Source organism: Oncorhynchus nerka, linkage group LG18 (genome assembly GCF_034236695.1).
Source record: "Oncorhynchus nerka isolate Pitt River linkage group LG18, Oner_Uvic_2.0, whole genome shotgun sequence".
In the NCBI taxonomy this organism is placed as follows: domain Eukaryota; kingdom Metazoa; phylum Chordata; class Actinopteri; order Salmoniformes; family Salmonidae; genus Oncorhynchus; species Oncorhynchus nerka.
In genome coordinates, this window is record NC_088413.1 from 5,277,128 (window position 1) to 5,304,270 (window position 27,143).

General features: G+C 35.8%; 1 protein-coding gene across 1 annotated transcript in view; it reads left to right on the forward strand.

The window, feature by feature from the left end:
* Positions 1-26,914, forward strand: part of LOC135561536 (carboxypeptidase E-like) — a 37,754-nt gene extending 10,840 nt beyond the window's left edge. Inside the window, exons 4-5 of the mRNA XM_065003232.1 lie at positions 97-215; positions 26,338-26,914. Of these exons, the coding sequence (XP_064859304.1) occupies positions 97-215; positions 26,338-26,436 (218 nt within the window). The 3' untranslated portion in view covers positions 26,437-26,914. The remainder of the gene's footprint in view (positions 1-96; positions 216-26,337) is intronic.
* The last annotated feature ends 229 nt before the right edge of the window (positions 26,915-27,143 follow it).

Here is a 27,143-nt window from a genome sequence, read left to right on the forward strand (position 1 = left end):
TTGAGTATTGATTATTAATGTGTATTGATTACTAATGTACTTTCTTATTGTAGCTAAGTACAGTGATATTGATTATTGATTGTGTATTGATAACAGCTAAGGACGGAGACTACTGGCGTCTCCTGGCAGCAGGGAACTACAAGGTCTCTGCCTATGCTCCAGGTTACTTGACTGTCATCAAGAAGGTGGCTGTCCCCTACAGTCCTGCTATTAGGGTAAGAACCATGAAACCATGACAACAACAACCCATAATAACATGACAACCATAATACCATGACAACAGTATGTTCAGTAGTAGTTACCATGACAACAGTATGTTCAGTGGTAGTTAACATGACAACAGTATGTTCAGTAGTAGTTACCATGACAACAGCTAGGTTTATTATTAGTTCACATGACAACAATATGCTCAGTAGTAGTTACCATGACAACAGTATGTTCAGTAGTAGTTAACATGACAACAGTATGCTCAGTAGTAGTTACCATGACAACAGTATGTTCAGTAGTAGTTACCATGACAACAGTATGTTCAGTAGTAGTTAACATGACAACAGTATGTTCAGTAGTAGTTACAGCATGTTCAGTAGTAGATACCATGACAACAGAATGTTCAGTAGTAGTTACCATGACAACAGTATGTTCAGTAGTAGTTACCATGACAACAGTATGTTCAGTAGTAGTTAACATGACAACAGTATGTTCAGTAGTAGTTAACATGACAACAGCATGTTCAGTAGTAGATACCATGACAACAGAATGTTCAGTAGTAGTTAACATGACAACAGTATGTTCAGTAGTAGTTACCATGACAACAGATTGTTAGTAGTAGTTAACATGACAACAGTATGTTCAGTAGTAGTTACCATGACAACAGTATGTTCAGTAGTAGTTAACATGACAACAGTATGTTCAGTAGTAGTTAACATACAGTATGTTCAGTAGTAGACAACAGTATGTTCAGTAGTAGTTACCATGACAGCAGTATGTTCAGTAGTACATGACAACAGTATGTTCAGTAGTAGTTAACATGACAACAGTATGTTCAGTAGTAGTTACCATGACAACAGTATGTTCAGTAGTAGTTACCATGACAACAGTATGTTCAGTAGTAGTTACCATGACAACAGTATGTTCAGTAGTAGTTAACATGACAACAGTATGTTCAGTAGTAGTTAACATGACAACAGTATGTTCAGTAGTAGTTACCATGACAACAGTATGTTCAGTAGTAGTTAACATGACAACAGTATGTTCAGTAGTAGTTACCATGACAACAGTATGTTCAGTAGTAGATACCATGACAACAGTATGTTCAGTAGTAGTTACCATGACAACAGTATGTTCAGTAGTAGTTAACATGACAACAGTATGTTCAGTAGTAGTTACCATGACAACAGTATGTTCAGTAGTAGTTAACATGACAACAGTATGTTCAGTAGTAGTTACCATGACAACTGTATGTTCAGTAGTAGTTACCATGACAACAGTATGTTCAGTAGTAGTTACCATGACAACAGTAGTTCAGTAGTAGTTACCATGACAACAGTATGTTCAGTAGTAGTTAACATGACAACAGTATGTTCAGTATGTTAACATGACAACAGTATGTTCAGTAGTAGTTACCATGACAACAGTATGTTCAGTAGTAGATACCATGACAACAGTATGTTCAGTAGTAGTTAACATGACAACAGTATGTTCAGTAGTAGTTAACATGACAACAGTATGTTCAGTAGTAGTTACCATGACAACAGTATGTTCAGTAGTATTTAACATGACAACAGTATGTTCAGTAGTAGTTAACATGACAACAGTATGTTCAGTAGTAGTTAACATGACAACAGTATGTTCAGTAGTAGTTACCATGACAACAGTATTGTTCAGTAGTAGTTAACATGACAACAGTATGTTCAGTAGTAGTTAACATGACAACAGTATGTTCAGTAGTAGTTACCATGACAACATAATGTTCAGTAGTAGTTAACATGACAACAGTATGTTCAGTAGTAGTTACCATGACAACAGTATGTTCAATAGTAGTTACCATGACAGCAGTATGTTCAGTAGTAGTTAACATGACAACAGTATGTTCAGTAGTAGTTACCATGACAACAGTATGTTCAGTGGTAGTTACCATGACAACAGCATGTTCAATAGGAGTTACCATGATAACAGTATGTTCAGTAGTAGATACCATGACAACAGTATGTTCAGTAGTAGTTAACATGACAACAGTATGTTCAGTAGTAGTTAACATGACAACAGTATGTTCAGTACTATTTACCATGACAACAGAATGTTCAGTAGTAGTTAACATGACAACAGTATGTTCAGTAGTAGTTAACATGACAACAGTATGTTCAGTAGTAGTTAACATGACAACAGTATGTTCAGTAGTAGTTACCATGACAACAGTATGTTCAGTAGTAGTTAACATGACAACAGTATGTTCAGTAGTAGTTAACATGACAACAGTATGTTCAGTAGTAGTTATCATGACAACAGTATGTTCAATAGTAGTTACCATGACAACAGTATGTTCAGTAGTAGTTAACATGACAACAGTATGTTCAGTAGTATTTACCATGACAACAGTATGTTCAGTAGTAGATACCATGACAACAGTATGTTCAGTAGTAGATACCATGACAACAGTATGTTCAGTAGTAGTTAACATGACAACAGTATGTTCAGTAGTAGTTACCATGACAACAGTATGTTCAGTAGTAGTTACCATGACAACAGTATGTTCAGTAGTAGTTAACATGACAACAATATGCTCAGTAGTAGTTACCATGACAACATAATGTTCAGTAGTAGTTAACATGACAACAGTATGCTCAGTAGTAGTTACCATGACAACAGTATGTTCAGTAGTAGTTACCATGACAACAGTATGTTCAGTAGTAGTTAACATGACAACAGTATGTTCAGTAGTAGTTACCTTGACAACAGAATGTTCAGTAGTATTTACCATGACAACAGTATGTTCAGTAGTAGTTACCATGACAACAGTAAGTTCAGTAGTAGTTACCATGACAACAGTATGTTCAGTAGTAGTTAACATGACAACAGTATGTTCAGTAGTAGTTAACATGACAACAGTATGTTCAGTAGTAGTTACCATGACAACAGTATGTTCAGTAGTAGATACCATGACAACAGTATGTTCAGTAGTAGTTAACATGACAACAGTATGTTCAGTAGTTAACATGACAACAGTATGTTCAGTAGTAGTTACCATGACAACAGTATGTTCAGTAGTAGTTACCATGACAACAGTATGTTCAGTAGTAGTTAACATGACAACAGTATGTTCAGTAGTAGTTAACATGACAACAGTATGTTCAGTAGTAGTTACCATGACAACAGTATGTTCAGTAGTAGTTAACATGACAACAGTATGTTCAGTAGTAGTTTACCAGTATGACAACAACATAATGTTCAGTAGTAGTTAACATGACAACAGTATGTTCAGTAGTAGTTACCATGACAACAGTATGTTCAGTAGTAGTTACCATGACAACAGTATGTTCAGTAGTAGTTAACATGACAACAGTATGTTCAGTAGTAGTTACCATGACAACAGTATGTTCAGTAGTAGTTACCATGACAACAGTATGTTCAATAGTAGTTACCATGATAACAGTATGTTCAGTAGTAGATACCATGACAACAGTATGTTCAGTAGTAGTTAACATGACAACAGTATGTTCAGTAGTAGTTATCATGACAACAGTATGTTCAATAGTAGTTACCATGTCAACAGTATGTTCAGTAGTAGTTAACATGACAACAGTATGTTCAGTAGTATTTACCATGACAACAGTATGTTCAGTAGTAGATACCATGACAACAGTATGTTCAGTAGTAGATACCATGACAACAGTATGTTCAATAGTAGTTAACATGACAACAGTATGTTCAGTAGTAGTTAACATGACAACAGTATGTTCAGTAGTAGTTACCATGACAACAGTATGTTCAGTAGTAGTTAACATGACAACTGTATGTTCAGTAGTAGTTAACATGACAACAGTATGTTCAGTAGTAGTTACCATGACAACAGTATGTTCAGTAGTAGTTAACATGACAACAGTATGTTCAGTAGTAGTTACCATGACAACAGTATGTTCAGTAGTAGTTACCATGACAACAGTATGTTCAGTAGTAGTTACCATGACAACAGTATGTTCAGTAGTAGTTAACATGACAACAGTATGTTCAGTAGTAGTTAACATGACAACAGTATGTTCAGTAGTAGTACCATGACAACAGTATGTTCAGTAGTATTTAACATGACAACAGTATGTTCAGTAGTAGTTAACATGACAACAGTATGTTCAGTAGTAGTTAACATGACAACAGTAGTGTTCAGTAGTAGTTAACATGACAACAGTATGTTCAGTAGTAGTTAACATGACAACAGTATGTTCAGTAGTAGTTACCATGACAACAGTAATGTTCAGTAGTAGTTAACATGACAACAGTATGTTCAGTAGTAGTTACCATGACAACAGTATGTTCAATAGTAGTTACCATGACAACAGTATGTTCAGTAGTAGTTAACATGACAACAGTATGTTCAGTAGTAGTTACCATGACAACAGTATGTTCAGTAGTAGTTACCATGACAACATGTATGTTCATGTTAGTAGTAGATACCATGACAACAGTATGTTCAGTAGTAGTTAACATGACAACAGTATGTTCAGTAGTAGTTAACATGACAACAGTATGTTCAGTACTATTTACCATGACAACAGAATGTTCAGTAGTAGTTAACATGACAACAGTATGTTCAGTAGTAGTTAACATGACAACAGTATGTTCAGTAGTAGTTAACATGACAACAGTATGTTCAGTAGTAGTTACCATGACAACAGTATGTTCAGTAGTAGTTAACATGACAACAGTATGTTCAGTAGTAGTTAACATGACAACAGTATGTTCAGTAGTAGTTATCATGACAACAGTATGTTCAATAGTAGTTACCATGACAACAGTATGTTCAGTAGTAGTTAACATGACAACAGTATGTTCAGTAGTATTTACCATGACAACAGTATGTTCAGTAGTAGATACCATGACAACAGTATGTTCAGTAGTAGATACCATGACAACAGTATGTTCAGTAGTAGTTAACATGACAACAGTATGTTCAGTAGTAGTTACCATGACAACAGTATGTTCAGTAGTAGTTACCATGACAACAGTATGTTCAGTAGTAGTTAACATGACAACTGTATGTTCAGTAGTAGTTAACATGACAACAGTATGTTCAGTAGTAGTTACCATGACAACAGTATGTTCAGTAGTAGTTACCATGACAACAGTATGTTCAGTAGTAGTTACCATGACAACATAATGTTCAGTAGTAGTTACCATGACAACAGTATGTTCAATAGTAGTTACCATGACAAGAGTATGTTCAGTAGTAGTTAACATGACAACAGTATGTTCAGTAGTATTTACCATGACAACAGTATGTTCAGTAGTAGATACCATGACAACAGTATGTTCAGTAGTAGTTAACATGACAACAGTATGTTCAGTAGTAGTTAACATGACAACAGTATGTTCAGTAGTAGTTACCATGACAACAGTATGTTCAGTAGTAGATACCATGACAACAGTATGTTCAGTAGTAGTTAACATGACAACAGTATGTTCAGTAGTAGTTAACATGACAACAGTATGTTCAGTAGTAGTTACCATGACAACAGTATGTTCAGTAGTATTTAACATGACAACAGTATGTTCAGTAGTAGTTAACATGACAACAGTATGTTCAGTAGTTAACATGACAACAGTATGTTCAGTAGTAGTTACCATGACAACATATGTTCAGTAGTAGTTAACATGACAACAGTATGTTCAGTAGTAGTTAACATGACAACAGTATGTTCAGTAGTAGTTACCATGACAACAGTATGTTCAGTAGTAGTTAACATGACAACAGTATGTTCAGTAGTAGTTACCATGACAGCAGTATGTTCAGTAGTAGTTAACATGACAACAGTATGTTCAGTAGTAGTTACCATGACAACAGTATGTTCAGTAGTAGTTACCATGACAACAGTATGTTCAGTGGTAGTTACCATGACAACAGCATGTTCAATAGGAGTTACCATGATAACAGTATGTTCAGTAGTAGATACCATGACAACAGTATGTTCAGTAGTAGTTAACATGACAACAGTATGTTCAGTAGTAGTTAACATGACAACAGTATGTTCAGTACTATTTACCATGACAACAGAATGTTCAGTAGTAGTTAACATGACAACAGTATGTTCAGTAGTAGTTAACATGACAACAGTGCATGTTCAGTAGTAGTTAACATGACAACAGCATGTCAGTAGTAGTTACCATGACAACAGTATGTTCAGTAGTAGTTAACATGACAACAGTATGTTCAGTAGTAGTTAACATGACAACAGTATGTTCAGTAGTAGTTACCATGACAACAGTATGTTCAATAGTAGTTACCATGACAACAGTATGTTCAGTAGTAGTTAACATGACAACAGTATGTTCAGTAGTATTTACCATGACAACAGTATGTTCAGTAGTAGATACCATGACAACAGTATGTTCAGTAGTAGATAACATGACAACAGTATGTTCAGTAGTAGTTAACATGACAACAGTATGTTCAGTAGTAGTTACCATGACAACAGTATGTTCAGTAGTAGTTACCATGACAACAGTATGTTCAGTAGTAGTTAACATGACAACAATATGTATGTTCAGTAGTAGTTACATGACAACAGTATGTTCAGTAGTAGTTACCATGACAACAGTATGTTCAGTAGTAGTTACCATGACAACAGTATGTTCAGTAGTAGTTAACATGACAACAGTATGTTCAGTAGTAGTTAACATGACAACAGAATGTTCAGTAGTATTTACCATGACAACAGTATGTTCAGTAGTAGTTACCATGACAACAGTATAGTTCATGTAGTAGTTAACATGACAACAGTATGTTCAGTAGTAGTTAACATGACAACAGTATGTTCAGTAGTAGTTACCATGACAACAGTATGTTCAGTAGTAGATACCATGACAACAGTATGTTCAGTAGTAGTTAACATGACAACAGTATGTTCAGTAGTAGTTAACATGACAACAGTATGTTCAGTAGTAGTTACCATGACAACAGTATGTTCAGTAGTATTTACCATGACAACAGTATGTTCAGTAGTAGTTAACATGACAACAGTATGTTCAGTAGTAGTTAACATGACAACAGTATGTTCAGTAGTAGTTACCATGACAACAGATGTTCAGTAGTAGTTAACATGACAACAGTATGTTCAGTAGTAGTTAACATGACAACAGCATGTTCAGTAGTAGTTACCATGACAACATAATGTTCAGTAGTAGTTAACATGACAACAGTATGTTCAGTAGTAGTTACCATGACAACAGTATGTTCAATAGTAGTTACCATGACAGCAGTATGTTCAGTAGTAGTTAACATGACAACAGTATGTTCAGTAGTAGTTACCATGACAACAGTATGTTCAGTAGTAGTTACCATGACAACAGTATGTTCAATAGTAGTTACCATGATAACAGTATGTTCAGTAGTAGATACCATGACAACAGTATGTTCAGTAGTAGTTAACATGACAACAGTATGTTCAGTAGTAGTTGACAACAGTATGTTCAATAGAGTTACCATGTCAACAGTATGTTCAGTAGTAGTTAACATGACAACAGTATGTTCAGTAGTATTTACCATGACAACAGTATGTTCAGTAGTAGATACCATGACAACAGTATGTTCAGTAGTAGATACCATGACAACAGTATGTTCAGCAGTAGTTAACATGACAACAGTATGTTCAGTAGTAGTTACCATGACAACAGTATGTTCAGTAGTAGTTACCATGACAACAGTATGTTCAGTAGTAGTTAACATGACAACTGTATGTTCAGTAGTAGTTAACATGACAACAGTATGTTCAGTAGTAGTTACCATGACAACAGTATGTTCAGTAGTAGTTAACATGACAACAGTATGTTCAGTAGTAGTTACCATGACAACAGTATGTTCAGTAGTAGATACCATGACAACAGTATGTTCAGTAGTAGTTAACATGACAACAGTATGTTCAGTAGTAGTTAACATGACAACAGTATGTTCAGTAGTAGTTACCATGACAACAGTATGTTCAGTAGTATTTAACATGACAACAGTATGTTCAGTAGTAGTTAACATGACAACAGTATGTTCAGTAGTAGTTAACATGACAACAGTATGTTCAGTAGTAGTTACCATGACAACATACAGTAGTTAACATGACAACAGCATGTCCAGTAGTAGTTACCATGACAACAGTATGTTCAGTAGTAGTTAACATGACAACAGTATGTTCAGTAGTAGTTAACATGACAACAGTATGTTCAGTAGTAGTTACCATGACAACAGCATGTTCAATAGTAGTTACCATGACAGCAGTATGTTCAGTAGTAGTTAACATGACAACAGTATGTTCAGTAGTAGTTACCATGACAACAGTATGTTCAGTGGTAGTTACCATGACAACAGCATGTTCAATAGAGTTACCATGATTATGTTCAGTAGAGATACCATGACAACAGTATGTTCAGTAGTAGTTAACATGACAACAGTATGTTCAGTAGTAGTTAACATGACAACAGTATGTTCAGTAGTAGTTACCATGACAACAGAATGTTCAGTAGTAGTTAACATGACAACAGTATGTTCAGTAGTAGTTAACATGACAACAGTATGTTCAGTAGTAGTTAACATGACAACAGTATGTTCAGTAGTAGTTAACATGACAACAGTATGTTCAGTAGTAGTTATCATGACAACAGTATGTTCAATAGTAGTTACCATGACAACAGTATGTTCAGTAGTAGTTAACATGACAACAGTATGTTCAGTAGTATTTACCATGACAACAGTATGTTCAGTAGTAGATACCATGACAACAGTATGTTCAGTAGTAGATACCATGACAACAGTATGTTCAGTAGTAGTTAACATGACAACAGTATGTTCAGTAGTAGTTACCATGACAACAGTATGTTCAGTAGTAGTTACCATGACAACAGTATGTTCAGTAGTAGTTAACATGACAACAGTATGTTCAGTAGTAGTTACCATGACAACAGTACAGTATAGTTACCATGACAACAGTATGTTCAGTAGTAGTTACCATGACAACAGTATGTTCAGTAGTAGTTACCATGACAACATAATGTTCAGTAGTAGTTACCATGACAACAGTATGTTCAATAGTAGTTACCATGACAACAGTATGTTCAGTAGTAGTTAACATGACAACAGTATGTTCAGTAGTATTTACCATGACAACAGTATGTTCAGTAGTAGATACCATGACAACAGTATGTTCAGTAGTAGATACCATGACAACAGTATGCAGTAGTTACCATGACAACAGTATGTTCAGTAGTAGTTACCATAACAACAGTATGTTCAGTAGTAGTTAACATGACAACAGTATGTTCAGTAGTAGTTAACATGACAACAGTATGTTCAGTAGTAGTTAACATGACAACAGTATGTTCAGTAGTAGTTACCATGACAACAGTATGTTCAGTAGTAGTTACCATGACAACAGTATGTTCAGTGGTAGTTACCATGACAACAGTATGTTCAGTAGTAGCTACCATGACAACAGTATGTTCAGTAGTAGTTACCATGACAACAGTATGTTCAGTAGTAGTTACCATGACAACAGTATGTTCAGTAGTAGTTAACATGACAACAGTATGTTCAGTAGTAGTTAACATGACAACAGATTGTTCAGTAGTAGTTAACATGACAACAGTATGTTCAGTAGTAGTTAACATGACAACAGTATGTTCAGTAGTAGTTACCATGACAACATAATGTTCAGTAGTAGTTAACATGACAACAGTATGTTCAGTAGTAGTTACCATGACAACAGTATGTTCAATAGTAGTTACCATGACAACAGTATGTTCAATAGTAGTTACCATGACAACAGTATGTTCAGTAGTAGTTAACATGACAACAGTATGTTCAGTAGTAGATACCATGACAACAGTATGTTCAGTAGTAGTTACCATGACAACAGTATGTTCAGTAGTAGTTACCATAACAACAGTATGTTCAGTAGTAGTTAACATGACAACAGTATGTTCAGTAGTAGTTAACATGACAACAGTATGTTCAGTAGTAGTTACCATGACAACAGTATGTTCAGTAGTAGTTACCATGACAACAGATTGTTCAGTAGTAGTTAACATGACAACAGTATGTTCAGTAGTAGTTAACATAGCATGTTCAGTAGTAGTTACCATGACAACATAATGTTCAGTAGTAGTTAACATGACAACAGTATGTTCAGTAGTAGTTACCATGACAACAGTATGTTCAATTAGTACCATGACAGCAGTATGTTCAGTAGTAGTTAACATGACAACAGTATGTTCAGTAGTAGTTACCATGACAACAGTATGTTCAGTAGTAGTTACCATGACAACAGTATGTTCAATATGTTAACAGTATGTTCAGTAGTAGATACCATGACAACAGTATGTTCAGTAGTAGTTAACATGACAACAGTATGTTCAGTAGTAGTTATCATGACAACAGTATGTTCAATAGTAGTTACCATGTCAACAGTATGTTCAGTAGTAGTTAACATGACAACAGTATGTTCAGTAGTATTTACCATGACAACAGTATGTTCAGTAGTAGATACCATGACAACAGTATGTTCAGTAGTAGATACCATGACAACAGTATGTTCAGCAGTAGTTAACATGACAACAGTATGTTCAGTAGTAGTTACCATGACAACAGTATGTTCAGTAGTAGTTACCATGACAACAGTATGTTCAGTAGTAGTTAACATGACAACTGTATGTTCAGTAGTAGTTAACATGACAACAGTATGTTCAGTAGTAGTTACCATGACAACAGTATGTTCAGTAGTAGTTACCATGACAACAGTATGTTCAGTAGTAGTTAACATGACAACAGTATGTTCAGTAGTAGTTAACATGACAACAGTATGTTCAGTAGTAGTTACCATGACAACAGTATGTTCAGTAGTAGATACCATGACAACAGTATGTTCAGTAGTAGTTAACATGACAACAGTATGTTCAGTAGTAGTTAACATGACAACAGTATGTTCAGTAGTAGTTACCATGACAACAGTATGTTCAGTAGTATTTAACATGACAACAGTATGTTCAGTAGTAGTTAACATGACAACAGTATGTTCAGTAGTAGTTAACATGACAACAGTATGTTCAGTAGTAGTTACCATGACAACATATTGTTCAGTAGTAGTTAACATGACAACAGTATGTTCAGTAGTAGTTAACATGACAACAGTATGTTCAGTAGTAGTTACCATGACAACATAATGTTCAGTAGTAGTTAACATGACAACAGTATGTTCAGTAGTAGTTACCATGACAACAGTATGTTCAATAGTAGTTACCATGACAGCAGTATGTTCAGTAGTAGTTAACATGACAACAGTATGTTCAGTAGTAGTTACCATGACAACAGTATGTTCAGTGGTAGTTACCATGACAACAGCATGTTCAATAGGAGTTACCATGATAACAGTATGTTCAGTAGTAGATACCATGACAACAGTATGTTCAGTAGTAGTTAACATGACAACAGTATGTTCAGTAGTAGTTAACATGACAACAGTATGTTCAGTACTATTTACCATGACAACAGAATGTTCAGTAGTAGTTAACATGACAACAGTATGTTCAGTAGTAGTTAACATGACAACAGTATGTTCAGTAGTAGTTAACATGACAACAGTATGTTCAGTAGTAGTTACCATGACAACAGTATGTTCAGTAGTAGTTAACATGACAACAGTATGTTCAGTAGTAGTTAACATGACAACAGTATGTTCAGTAGTAGTTATCATGACAACAGTATGTTCAATAGTAGTTACCATGACAACAGTATGTTCAGTAGTAGTTAACATGACAACAGTATGTTCAGTAGTATTTACCATGACAACAGTATGTTCAGTAGTAGATACCATGACAACAGTATGTTCAGTAGTAGATACCATGACAACAGTATGTTCAGTAGTAGTTAACATGACAACAGTATGTTCAGTAGTAGTTACCATGACAACAGTATGTTCAGTAGTAGTTACCATGACAACAGTATGTTCAGTAGTAGTTAACATGACAACAATATGCTCAGTAGTAGTTACCATGACAACAGTATGTTCAGTAGTAGTTAACATGACAACAGTATGCTCAGTAGTAGTTACCATGACAACAGTATGTTCAGTAGTAGTTACCATGACAACAGTATGTTCAGTAGTAGTTAACATGACAACAGTATGTTCAGTAGTAGTTACCTTGACAACAGAATGTTCAGTAGTATTTACCATGACAACAGTATGTTCAGTAGTAGTTACCATGACAACAGTAAGTTCAGTAGTAGTTACCATGACAACAGTATGTTCAGTAGTAGTTAACATGACAACAGTATGTTCAGTAGTAGTTAACATGACAACAGTATGTTCAGTAGTAGTTACCATGACAACAGTATGTTCAGTAGTAGATACCATGACAACAGTATGTTCAGTAGTAGTTAACATGACAACAGTATGTTCAGTAGTAGTTAACATGACAACAGTATGTTCAGTAGTAGTTACCATGACAACAGTATGTTCAGTAGTATTTAACATGACAACAGTATGTTCAGTAGTAGTTAACATGACAACAGTATGTTCAGTAGTAGTTAACATGACAACAGTATGTTCAGTAGTAGTTACCATGACAACAGATTGTTCAGTAGTAGTTAACATGACAACAGTATGTTCAGTAGTAGTTAACATGACAACAGCATGTTCAGTAGTAGTTACCATGACAACATAATGTTCAGTAGTAGTTAACATGACAACAGTATGTTCAGTAGTAGTTACCATGACAACAGTATGTTCAATAGTAGTTACCATGACAGCAGTATGTTCAGTAGTAGTTAACATGACAACAGTATGTTCAGTAGTAGTTAACATGACAACAGTATGTTCAGTAGTAGTTATCATGACAACAGTATGTTCAATAGTAGTTACCATGTCAACAGTATGTTCAGTAGTAGTTAACATGACAACAGTATGTTCAGTAGTATTTACCATGACAACAGTATGTTCAGTAGTAGATACCATGACAACAGTATGTTCAGTAGTAGATACCATGACAACAGTATGTTCAATAGTAGTTACCATGATAACAGTATGTTCAGTAGTAGATACCATGACAACAGTATGTTCAGTAGTAGTTAACATGACAACAGTATGTTCAGTAGTAGTTATCATGACAACAGTATGTTCAATAGTAGTTACCATGTCAACAGTATGTTCAGTAGTAGTTAACATGACAACAGTATGTTCAGTAGTATTTACCATGACAACAGTATGTTCAGTAGTAGATACCATGACAACAGTATGTTCAGTAGTAGATACCATGACAACAGTATGTTCAGCAGTAGTTAACATGACAACAGTATGTTCAGTAGTAGTTACCATGACAACAGTATGTTCAGTAGTAGTTACCATGACAACAGTATGTTCAGTAGTAGTTAACATGACAACTGTATGTTCAGTAGTAGTTAACATGACAACAGTATGTTCAGTAGTAGTTACCATGACAACAGTATGTTCAGTAGTAGTTACCATGACAACAGTATGTTCAGTAGTAGTTAACATGACAACAGTATGTTCAGTAGTAGTTACATGACAACAGTATGTTCAGTAGTAGTTACCATGACAACAGTATGTTCAGTAGTAGATACCATGACAACAGTATGTTCAGTAGTAGTTAACATGACAAACAGCATGTTCAGTAGTAGTTAACATGACAACAGTATGTTCAGTAGTAGTTACCATGACAACAGCATGTTCAGTAGCATTTAACATGACAACAGTATGTTCAGTAGTAGTTAACATGACAACAGTATGTTCAGTAGTAGTTAACATGACAACAGTATGTTCAGTAGTAGTTACCATGACAACATATTGTTCAGTAGTAGTTAACATGACAACAGCATGTTCAGTCAGTTAACATGACAACAGTATGTCCAGTAGTAGTTACCATGACAACATAATGTTCAGTAGTAGTTAACATGACAACAGTATGTTCAGTAGTAGTTACCATGACAACAGTATGTTCAATAGTAGTTACCATGACAGCAGTATGTTCAGTAGTAGTTAACATGACAACAGTATGTTCAGTAGTAGTTACCATGACAACAGTATGTTCAGTGGTAGTTACCATGACAACAGCATGTTCAATAGGAGTTACCATGATAACAGTATGTTCAGTAGTAGATACCATGACAACAGTATGTTCAGTAGTAGTTAACATGACAACAGTATGTTCAGTAGTAGGTAACATGACAACAGTATGTTCAGTACTATTTACCATGACAACAGAATGTTCAGTAGTAGTTAACATGACAACAGTATGTTCAGTAGTAGTTAACATGACAACAGTATGTTCAGTAGTAGTTAACATGACAACAGTATGTTCAGTAGTAGTTACCATGACAACAGTATGTTCAGTAGTAGTTAACATGACACCAGTATGTTCAGTAGTAGTTAACATGACAACAGTATGTTCAGTAGTAGTTATCATGACAACAGTATGTTCAATAGTAGTTACCATGACAACAGTATGTTCAGTAGTATTTACCATGACAACAGTATGTTCAGTAGTAGATACCATGACAACAGTATGTTCAGTAGTAGATACCATGACAACAGTATGTTCAGTAGTAGTTAACATGACAACAGTATGTTCAGTAGTAGTTACCATGACAACAGTATGTTCAGTAGTAGTTACCATGACAACAGTATGTTCAGTAGTAGTTAACATGACAACTGTATGTTCAGTAGTAGTTAACATGACAACAGTATGTTCAGTAGTAGTTACCATGACAACAGTATGTTCAGTAGTAGTTACCATGACAACAGTATGTTCAGTAGTAGTTACCATGACAACATAATGTTCAGTAGTAGTTACCATGACAACAGCATGTTCAATAGTAGTTACCATGACAAGAGTATGTTCAGTAGTAGTTAACATGACAACAGTATGTTCAGTAGTATTTACCATGACAACAGTATGTCCAGTAGTAGATACCATGACAACAGTATGTTCAGTAGTAGATACCATGACAACAGTATGTTCAGTAGTAGTTACCATGACAACAGTATGTTCAGTAGTAGTTACCATAACAACAGTATGTTCAGTAGTAGTTAACATGACAACAGTATGTTCAGTAGTAGTTAACATGACAACAGTATGTCCAGTAGTAGTTACCATGACAACAGTATGTTCAGTAGTAGTTACCATGACAACAGTATGTTCAGTAGTACTTACCATGACAACAGTATGTTCAGTGGTAGTTACCATGACAACAGTATGTTCAGTAGTAGCCACCATGACAACAGTATGTTCAGTAGTAGTTACCATGACAACAGTATGTTCAGTAGTAGTTACCATGACAACAGCATGTTCAGTAGTAGTTAACATGACAACAGTATGTTCAGTAGTAGTTAACATGACAACAGATTGTTCAGCAGTGTTAACATGACAACAGTATGTTCAGTAGTAGTTAACATGACAACAGTATGTTCAGTAGTAGTTACCATGACAACATAATGTTCAGTAGTAGTTAACATGACAACAGTATGTTCAGTAGTAGTTACCATGACAACAGTATGTTCAATAGTAGTTACCATGACAACAGTATGTTCAATAGTAGTTATCATGACAACAGTATGTTCAGTAGTAGTTAACATGACAACAGTATGTTCAGTAGTAGATACCATGACAACAGTATGTTCAGTAGTAGTTACCATGACAACAGTATGTTCAGTAGTAGTTACCATAACAACAGTATGTTCAGTAGTAGTTAACATGACAACAGTATGTTCAGTAGTAGTTAACATGACAACAGTATGTTCAGTAGTAGTTACCATGACAACAGTATGTTCAGTAGTAGTTACCATGACAACAGATTGTTCAGTAGTAGTTAACATGACAACAGTATGTTCAGTAGTAGTTAACATGACAACAGCATGTTCAGTAGTAGTTACCATGACAACATAATGTTCAGTAGTAGTTAACATGACAACAGTATGTTCAGTAGTAGTTACCATGACAACAGTATGTTCAATAGTAGTTACCATGACAGCAGTATGTTCAGTAGTAGTTAACATGACAACAGTATGTTCACATAGTTACCATGACAACAGTATGTTCAGTAGTAGTTACCATGACAACAGTATGTTCAGTGGCAGTTACCATGACAACAGCATGTTCAATAGGAGTTACCATGATAACAGTATGTTCAGTAGTAGATACCATGACAACAGTATGTTCAGTAGTAGTTAACATGACAACAGTATGTTCAGTAGTAGTTAACATGACAACAGTATGTTCAGTACTATTTACCATGACAACAGAATGTTCAGTAGTAGTTAACATGACAACAGTATGTTCAGTAGTAGTTAACATGACAACAGTATGTTCAGTAGTAGTTAACATGACAACAGTATGTTCAGTAGTAGTTACCATGACAACAGTATGTTCAGTAGTAGTTAACATGACACCAGTATGTTCAGTAGTAGTAACATGACAACAGTATGTTCAGTAGTAGTTATCATGACAACAGTATGTTCAATAGTAGTTACCATGACAACAGTATGTTCAGTAGTAGTTAACATGACAACAGTATGTTCAGTAGTATTTACCATGACAACAGTATGTTCAGTAGTAGATACCATGACAACAGTATGTTCAGTAGTAGATACCATGACAACAGTATGTTCAGTAGTAGTTAACATGACAACAGTATGTTCAGTAGTAGTTACCATGACAACAGTATGTTCAGTAGTAGTTACCATGACAACAGTATGTTCAGTAGTAGTTAACATGACAACTGTATGTTCAGTAGTAGTTAACATGACAACAGTATGTTCAGTAGTAGTTACCATGACAACAGTATGTTCAGTAGTAGTTACCATGACAACAGTATGTTCAGTAGTAGTTACCATGACAACATAATGTTCAGTAGTAGTTACCATGACAACAGTATGTTCAATAGTAGTTACCATGACAAGAGTATGTTCAGTAGTAGTTAACATGACAACAGTATGTTCAGTAGTATTTACCATGACAACAGTATGTTCAGTAGTAGATACCATGACAACAGTATGTTCAGTAGTAGATACCATGACAACAGTATGTTCAGTAGTAGTTACCATGACAACAGTATGTTCAGTAGTAGTTACCATAACAACAGTATGTTCAGTAGTAGTTAACATGACAACAGTATGTTCAGTAGTAGTTAACATGACAACAGTATGTTCAGTAGTAGTTACCATGACAACAGTATGTTCAGTAGTAGTTACCATGACAACAGTATGTTCAGTAGTACTTACCATGACAACAGTATGTTCAGTGGTAGTTACCATGACAACAGTATGTTCAGTAGTAGCTACCATGACAACAGTATGTTCAGTAGTAGTTACCATGACAACAGTATGTTCAGTAGTAGTTACCATGACAACAGTATGTTCAGTAGTAGTTAACATGACAACAGTATGTTCAGTAGTAGTTAACATGACAACAGATTGTTCAGTAGTAGTTAACATGACAACAGTATGTTCAGTAGTAGTTAACATGACAACAGTATGTTCAGTAGTAGTTACCATGACAACATAATGTTCAGTAGTAGTTAACATGACAACAGTATGTTCAGTAGTAGTTACCATGACAACAGTATGTTCAATAGTAGTTACCATGACAACAGTATGTTCAATAGTAGTTATCATGACAACAGTATGTTCCAGTAGTTAACATGACAACAGTATGTTCAGTAGTAGATACCATGACAACAGTATGTCCAGTAGTAGTTACCATGACAACAGTATGTTCAGTAGTAGTTACCATGACAACAGTATGTTCAGTAGTTAACATTAACAGTAGACAACAGTATGTTCAGTAGTAGTTACCATGACAACAGTATGTTCAGTAGTAGTACCATGACAACAGATTGTTCAGTAGTAGTTAACATGACAACAGTATGTTCAGTAGTAGTTAACATGACAACAGCATGTTCAGTAGTAGTTACCATGACAACATAATGTTCAGTAGTAGTTAACATGACAACAGTATGTTCAGTAGTAGTTACCATGACAACAGCATGTTCAATAGTAGTTACCATGACAACAGTATGTCCAGTAGTAGTTAACATGACAACAGTATGTTCAGTAGTAGTTACCATGACAACAGTATGTTCAGTAGTAGTTACCATGACAACAGTATGTTCAATAGTAGTTACCATGATAACAGTATGTTCAGTAGTAGATACCATGACAACAGTATGTTCAGTAGTAGTTAACATGACAACAGTATGTCCAGTAGTAGTTATCATGACAACAGCATGTTCAATAGTAGTTACCATGTCAACAGTATGTTCAGTAGTAGTTAACATGACAACAGCATGTTCAGTAGTATTTACCATGACAACAGCATGTCCAGTAGCAGCACCATGACAACAGTATGTTCAGTAGTAGATAACATGACAACAGCATGTCCAGCAGTAGTTAACATGACAACAGCATGTCCAGTAGTAGTTACCATGACAACAGCATGTTCAGTAGTAGTTACCATGACAACAGTATGTTCAGTAGTAGTTAACATGACAGTATGTTCAGTAGTAGTTAACATGACAACAGTATGTTCAGTAGTAGTTACCATGACAACAGTATGTTCAGTAGTAGTTACCATGACAACAGCATGTTCAGTAGCAGTTAACATGACAACAGTATGTTCAGTAGTAGTTAACATGACAACAGCATGTCCAGTAGTAGTTACCATGACAACAGTATGTCCAGTAGTAGATACCATGACAACAGTATGTTCAGTAGTAGTTAACATGACAACAGCATGTCCAGTAGTAGTTAACATGACAACAGTATGTCCAGTAGTAGTTACCATGACAACAGTATGTCCAGTAGCATTTAACATGACAACAGTATGTCCAGTAGTAGTTAACATGACAACAGTATGTTCAGTAGTAGTTAACATGACAACAGTATGTTCAGTAGTAGTTACCATGACAACAACAGTTAACATGACAACAGTATGTTCAGTTAACATGACAACAGTATGTTCAGTAGTAGTTACCATGACAACATAATGTCCAGTAGCAGTTAACATGACAACAACAGTAGTAGTTACCATGACAACAGCATGTCCAATAGTAGTTACCATGACAACAGCATGTCCAGTAGTAGTTAACATGACAACAGTATGTTCAGTAGTAGTTACCATGACAACAGTATGTCCAGTAGCAGTTACCATGACAACAGCATGTCAATAGGAGTTACCATGATAACAGCATGTCCAGTAGTAGATACCATGACAACAGTATGTCCAGTAGTAGTTAACATGACAACAGTATGTCCAGTAGTAGTTAACATGACAACAGTATGTTCAGTACTATTTACCATGACAACAGAATGTTCAGTAGTAGTTAACATGACAACAGTATGTTCAGTAGTAGTTAACATGACAACAGTATGTCAGTAGTAGTTAACATGACAACAGTATGTTCAGTAGCAGTTACCATGACAACAGTATGTTCAGTAGTAGTTAACATGACAACAGTATGTTCAGTAGTAGTTAACATGACAACAGCATGTCCAGTAGCAGTTACCATGACAACAGTATGTTCAGTAGCAGTTACCATGACAACAGTATGTTCCAGTAGTTACCATGACAACAGTATGTCCAGTAGTAGCTACCATGACAACAGCATGTCCAGTAGTAGTTACCATGACAACAGTATGTTCAGTAGTAGTTACCATGACAACAGTATGTTCAGTAGTAGTTAACATGACAACAGTATGTTCAGTAGTAGTTAACATGACAACAGATTGTCAGTAGTAGTTAACATGACAACAGTATGTTCAGTAGTAGTTAACATGACAACAGTATGTTCAGTAGTAGTTACCATGACAACATAATGTCCAGTAGTAGTTAACATGACAACAGTATGTCCAGTAGCAGTTACCATGACAACAGTATGTTCAATAGTAGTTACCATGACAACAGCATGTTCAGTAGTAGTTATCATGACAACAGTATGTCCAGTAGTAGTTAACATGACAACAGTATGTTCAGTAGCAGATAACATGACAACAGTATGTTCAGTAGTAGTTACCATGACAACAGTATGTCCAGTAGCAGTTACCATGACAACAGCATGTCCAGTAGCAGTTAACATGACAACAGTATGTCCAGTAGCAGTTAACATGACAACAGCATGTCCAGTAGTAGTTACCATGACAACAGTATGTTCAGTAGTAGTTACCATGACAACAGATTGTTCAGTAGTAGTTAACATGACAACAGTATGTTCAGTAGTAGTTAACATGACAACAGCATGTCCAGTAGTTACCATGACAACATAATGTCCAGTAGTAGTTAACATGACAACAGCATGTCCAGTAGTAGTTACCATGACAACAGCATGTCCAATAGCAGTTACCATGACAACAGTATGTCCAGTAGTAGTTAACATGACAACAGTATGTCCAGTAGTAGTTACCATGACAACAGCATGTCCAGTAGTAGTTACCATGACAACAGCATGTCCAATAGCAGTTACCATGATAACAGCATGTCCAGTAGATACCATGACAACAGCATGTCAGTAGTAGTTAACATGACAACAGTATGTTCAGTATGACATGACAACAGTATGTTCAATAGTCATGTCAACAGTATGTTCAGTAGTAGTTAACATGACAACAGTATGTTCAGTAGTATTTACCATGACAACAGTATGTCCAGTAGTAGATACCATGACAACATGTTCAGTAGTAGATACCATGACAACAGTATGTTCAGCAGTAGTTAACATGACAACAGTATGTCCAGTAGCAGTTACCATGACAACAGCATGTTCAGTAGTAGTTACCATGACAACAGCATGTCCAGTAGTAGTTAACATGACAACAGCATGTTCAGTAGTAGTTAACATGACAACAGTATGTTCAGTAGTAGTTACCATGACAACAGTATGTTCAGTAGTAGTTACCATGACAACAGCATGTCCAGTAGTAGTTAACATGACAACAGCATGTTCAGTAGTAGTTAACATGACAACAGTATGTTCAGTAGTAGTTACCATGACAACAGTATGTCCAGTAGTAGATACCCATGACAACAGTATGTTCAGTAGTAGTTAACATGACAACAGCATGTTCAGTAGCAGTTAACATGACAACAGTATGTTCAGTAGTAGTTACCATGACAACAGTATGTTCAGTAGCATTTAACATGACAACAGTATGTCCAGTAGCAGTTAACATGACAACAGTATGTCCAGTAGTAGTTAACATGACAACAGCATGTTCAGTAGTAGTTACCATGACAACATATTGTTCAGTAGTAACATGACAACAGTATGTTCAGTAGTAGTTAACATGACAACAGCATGTCCAGTAGTAGTTACCATGACAACATAATGTTCAGTAGTAGTTAACATGACAACAGTATGTTCAGTAGTAGTTACCATGACAACAGTATGTCCAATAGCAGTTACCATGACAACAGTATGTCCAGTAGCAGTTAACATGACAACAGTATGTCCAGTAGCAGTTACCATGACAACAGCATGTTCAGCAGTAGTTACCATGACAACAGCATGTCCAATAGGAGTTACCACATACCATGACAACAGTATGTTCAGTAGTAGTTAACATGACAACAGCATGTTCAGTAGTAGTTAACATGACAACAGCATGTTCAGTACATTTACCATGACAACAGCATGTTCAGTAGTAGTTAACATGACAACAGCATGTTCAGTAGTAGCTAACATGACAACAGTATGTTCAGTAGCAGTTAACATGACAACAGCATGTCCAGTAGTAGTTACCATGACAACAGTATGTCCAGTAGTAGTTAACATGACAACAGTATGTTCAGTAGTAGTTAACATGACAACAGTATGTCCAGTAGTAGTTATCATGACAACAGTATGTCCAGTAGTAGTTACCATGACAACAGTATGTTCAGTAGTAGTTAACATGACAACAGCATGTCCAGTAGTATTTACCATGACAACAGTATGTTCAGTAGTAGATACCATGACAACAGCATGTTCAGTAGTAGATACCATGACAACAGTATGTTCAGTAGTAGTTAACATGACAACAGTATGTTCAGTAGTAGTTACCATGACAACAGTATGTTCAGTAGTAGTTACCATGACAACAGTATGTTCAGTAGTAGTTAACATGACAACAATATGTCCAGTAGTAGTTACCATGACAACAGTATGTTCAGTAGTAGTTAACATGACAACAGTATGCTCAGTAGTAGTTACCATGACAACAGTATGTTCAGCAGTTACCATGACAACAGTATGTTCAGTAGTAGTTAACATGACAACAGTATGTTCAGTAGTAGTTACCATGACAACAGAATGTTCAGTAGTATTTACCATGACAACAGTATGTCCAGTAGTAGTTACCATGACAACAGTAAGTTCAGTAGTAGTTACCATGACAACAGTATGTTCAGTAGTAGTTAACATGACAACAGTATGTCAGTAGTAGTTAACATGACAACAGTATGTTCAGTAGTAGTTACCATGACAACAGTATGTTCAGTAGTAGATACCCATGACAACAGTATGTCCAGTAGTAGTTAACATGACAACAGTATGTTCAGTAGTAGTTAACATGACAACAGTATGTTCAGTAGTAGTTACCATGACAACAGTATGTTCAGTAGTATTTAACATGACAACAGTATGTTCAGTAGTAGTTAACATGACAACAGTATGTTCAGTAGTAGTTAACATGACAACAGTATGTTCAGTAGTAGTTACCATGACAACAGATTGTTCAGTAGTAGTTAACATGACAACAGTATGTTCAGTAGTAGTTAACATGACAACAGCATGTTCAGTAGTAGTTACCATGACAACATAATGTTCAGTAGTAGTTAACATGACAACAGTATGTTCAGTAGTAGTTACCATGACAACAGTATGTTCAGTAGTAGTTACCATGACAACAGTATGTTCAGTAGTAGTTAACATGACAACAGTATGTTCAGTAGTAGTTACCATGACAACAGTATGTTCAGTAGTAGTTACCATGACAACAGTATGTTCAATAGTAGTTACCATGATAACAGTATGTTCAGTAGTAGATACCATGACAACAGTATGTTCAGTAGTAGTTAACATGACAACAGTATGTTCAGTAGTAGTTATCATGACAACAGTATGTTCAATAGTAGTTACCATGTCAACAGTATGTTCAGTAGTAGTTAACATGACAACAGTATGTTCAGTAGTATTTACCATGACAACAGTATGTTCAGTAGTAGATACCATGACAACAGTATGTTCAGTAGTAGATACCATGACAACAGTATGTTCAGCAGTAGTTAACATGACAACAGTATGTTCAGTAGTAGTTACCATGACAACATAATGTTCAGTAGTAGTTAACATGACAACAGTATGTTCAGTAGTAGTTAACATGACAACAGTATGTTCAGTAGTAGTTATCATGACAACAGTATGTTCAATAGTAGTTACCATGACAACAGTATGTTCAGTAGTAGTTAACATGACAACAGTATGTTCAGTAGTATTTACCATGACAACAGTATGTTCAGTAGTAGATACCATGACAACAGTATGTTCAGTAGTAGATACCATGACAACAGTATGTTCAGTAGTAGTTAACATGACAACAGTATGTTCAGTAGTAGTTACCATGACAACAGTATGTTCAGTAGTAGTTACCATGACAACAGTTCAGTAGTAGTTAACATGACAACTGTATGTTCAGTAGTAGTTAACATGACAACAGTATGTTCAGTAGTAGTTACCATGACAACAGTATGTTCAGTAGTAGTTACCATGACAACAGTATGTTCAGTAGTAGTTACCATGACAACATCATGTTCAGTAGTAGTTACCATGACAACAGTATGTTCAATAGTAGTTACCATGACAAGAGTATGTTCAGTAGTAGTTAACATGACAACAGTATGTTCAGTAGTTACCATGACAACAGTATGTTCAGTAGTAGATACCATGACAACAGTATGTTCAGTAGTAGATACCATGACAACAGTATGTTCAGTAGTAGTTACCATGACAACAGTATGTTCAGTAGTAGTTACCATAACAACAGTATGTTCAGTTAACATGACAACAGTATGTTCAGTAGTAGTTAACATGACAATGTTCAGTTAACATGACAACAGTATGTTCAGTAGTAGTTACCATGACAACAGTATGTTCAGTACTTACCATAGTATGTTCAGTGGTAGTTACCATGACAACAACAGTAGTAGCTACCATATGTTCAGTAGTAGTTACCATGACAACAGTATGTTCAGTAGTAGTTACCATGACAACACCATGACATGACAACAGTATGTTCAGTAGTAGTTAACATGACAACAGATTGTTCAGTAGTAGTGACAACGGTATGTTCAGTAGTAGTTAACATGACAACAGTATGTTCAGTAGTAGTTACCATGACAACATAATGTTCAGTAGTAGTTAACATGACAACAGTATGTTCAGTTAGTTACCATGACAACAGTATGTTCAATAGTAGTTACCATGACAACAGTATGTTCAATAGTAGTTACCATGACAACAGTATGTTCAGTAGTAGTTAACATGACAACAGTATGTTCAGTAGTAGATACCATGACAACAGTATGTTCAGTAGTAGTTACCATGACAACAGTATGTTCAGTAGTAGTTACCATAACAACAGTATGTTCAGTAGTAGTTAACATGACAACAGTATGTTCAGTAGTAGTTAACATGACAACAGTATGTTCAGTAGTAGTTACCATGACACCAGTATGTTCAGTAGTAGTTAACATGACAACAGTATGTTCAGTAGTAGTTAACATGACAACAGTATGTTCAGTAGTAGTTAACATGACAACAGATTGTTCAGTAGTAGTTAACATGACAACAGCATGTTCAGTAGTAGTTACCATGACAACAGATTGTTCAGTAGTAGTTAACATGACAACAGCATGTTCAGTAGTAGTTAACATGACAACAGTATGTTCAGTAGTAGTTCAGTAGTAGTTACCATGACAACAGTATGTTCAATAGTAGTTACCATGACAACAATATGTTCAATAGTAGTTACCATGACAACAGTAGGTTCAGTAGTAGTTAACATGACAACAGTATGTTCAGTAGTATTTACCATGACAACAGTATGTTCAGTATGATACCATGACAACAGTAGTTCAGTAGATACCATGACAACAGTATGTTCAGTAGTAACATGACAACAGTACCAGTAGACAACATGACAACAGTATGTTCAGTAGTAGTTAACATGACAACAGTATGTTCAGTGGTAGTTAACATGACAACAGTATGTTCAGTAGTAGTTACCATGACAACAGTATGTTCAGTGGTAGTTACCATGACAACAGTATGTTCAGTGGTAGTTACCATGACAACAGTATGTTCAGTAGTAGTTAACATGACAACAGTATGTTCAGTGGTAGTTACCATGACAACAGTATGTTCAGTAGTAGTTACCATGACAACAGTATGTTCAGTAGTAGTTAACATGACAACAGTATGTTCAGTAGTAGTTAACATGACAACATTATGTTCAGTAGTAGTTAACATGACAACAGTATGTTCAGTAGTAGTTACCATGACAACAGTATGTTCAGTAGTAGTTACCATGACAACAGTATGTTCAGTGGTAGTTACCATGACAACAGTATGTTCAGTAGTAGTTACCATGACAACAGTATGTTCAGTAGTAGTTACCATGACAACAGTATGTTCAGTAGTAGTTACCATGACAACAGTATGTTCAGTAGTAGTTACCATGACAACAGTATGTTCAGTAGTAGTTACCATGACAACAGTATGTTCAGTAGTAGTTACCATAACAACAGTATGTTCAGTAGTAGTTACCATGACAACAGTATGTTCAGTAGTAGTTACCATGACAACAGTATGTTCAATAGTAGTTACCATGACAACAGTATGTTCAGTGGTAGTTAACATGACAACAGTATGTTCAGTAGTAGTTACCATGACAACAGTATGTTCAGTAGTAGTTACCATGACAACAGTATGTTCAATCGTAGTTACCATGACAACAGTATGTTCAGTGGTAGTTAACATGCATTATCTACATGTGGAGAGGATTAAGGTTAAACTGTTTGTCTAACCGTCTAACCTGTGTGTGTCTCCAGGTGGACTTTGAGCTGGAGTCCTTGGTAGAGAGGAAGGAAGAGGAAAAGGAGGAGCTGATGGACTGGTGGAAGATGATGTCAGAGACACTCAACTTCTGAACACTCTGATTGGTCCATAGGGCCACTGGCACGTCTGTGATTGGTTGACAGGTTGATTGACGTGTGCGTCTACAAATGGGTGTACTATATTGTGTGTTGTCCCGCCCACTGTACTTCTCTTAATTTAATTTTTCTGTCTTTATTTAATTTGGTTTAATGGTTGATGTTGTTGTCAAGGGTTACCCCATTCCAGGGGGCTCCAACCTTTTCTAGCATGCGATCTACTCATTATTTATCTGGCTTTCCAATTGGCCCTCTTCTCCCCTGCAACTTTTCCTGGTCCTTAGTGAACAACAGGAAGTAGGGCACTATGTTGTCAACTCTTCCCTGGTCCTTAGAGAGGAAGTAGGACACTATGTTGTCAACTCTTCCCCTGGTCCTTAGTGTACTAGAGGAAGTAGGACACTATGTTGTCAACGCTTCCCTGGTCCTTAGAGAGGAAGTAGGACACTATGTTGTCAACTCTTCCCTGGTCCTACTAGAGAGACTATGTTGTCAAAGTAGGGCACTATGTTGTCAACTCTTCCCTGGTCCTTAGAGAGGAAGTAGGACACTATGTTGTCAACTCTTCCCTGGTCCTTAGTGTATTAGAGGAAGTAGGACACTATGTTGTCAACGCTTCCCTGGTCCTTAGAGAGGAAGTAGGACACTATGTTGTCAACTCTTCCCTGGTCCTTAGAGAGGAAGTAGGGCACTATGTTGTCAAC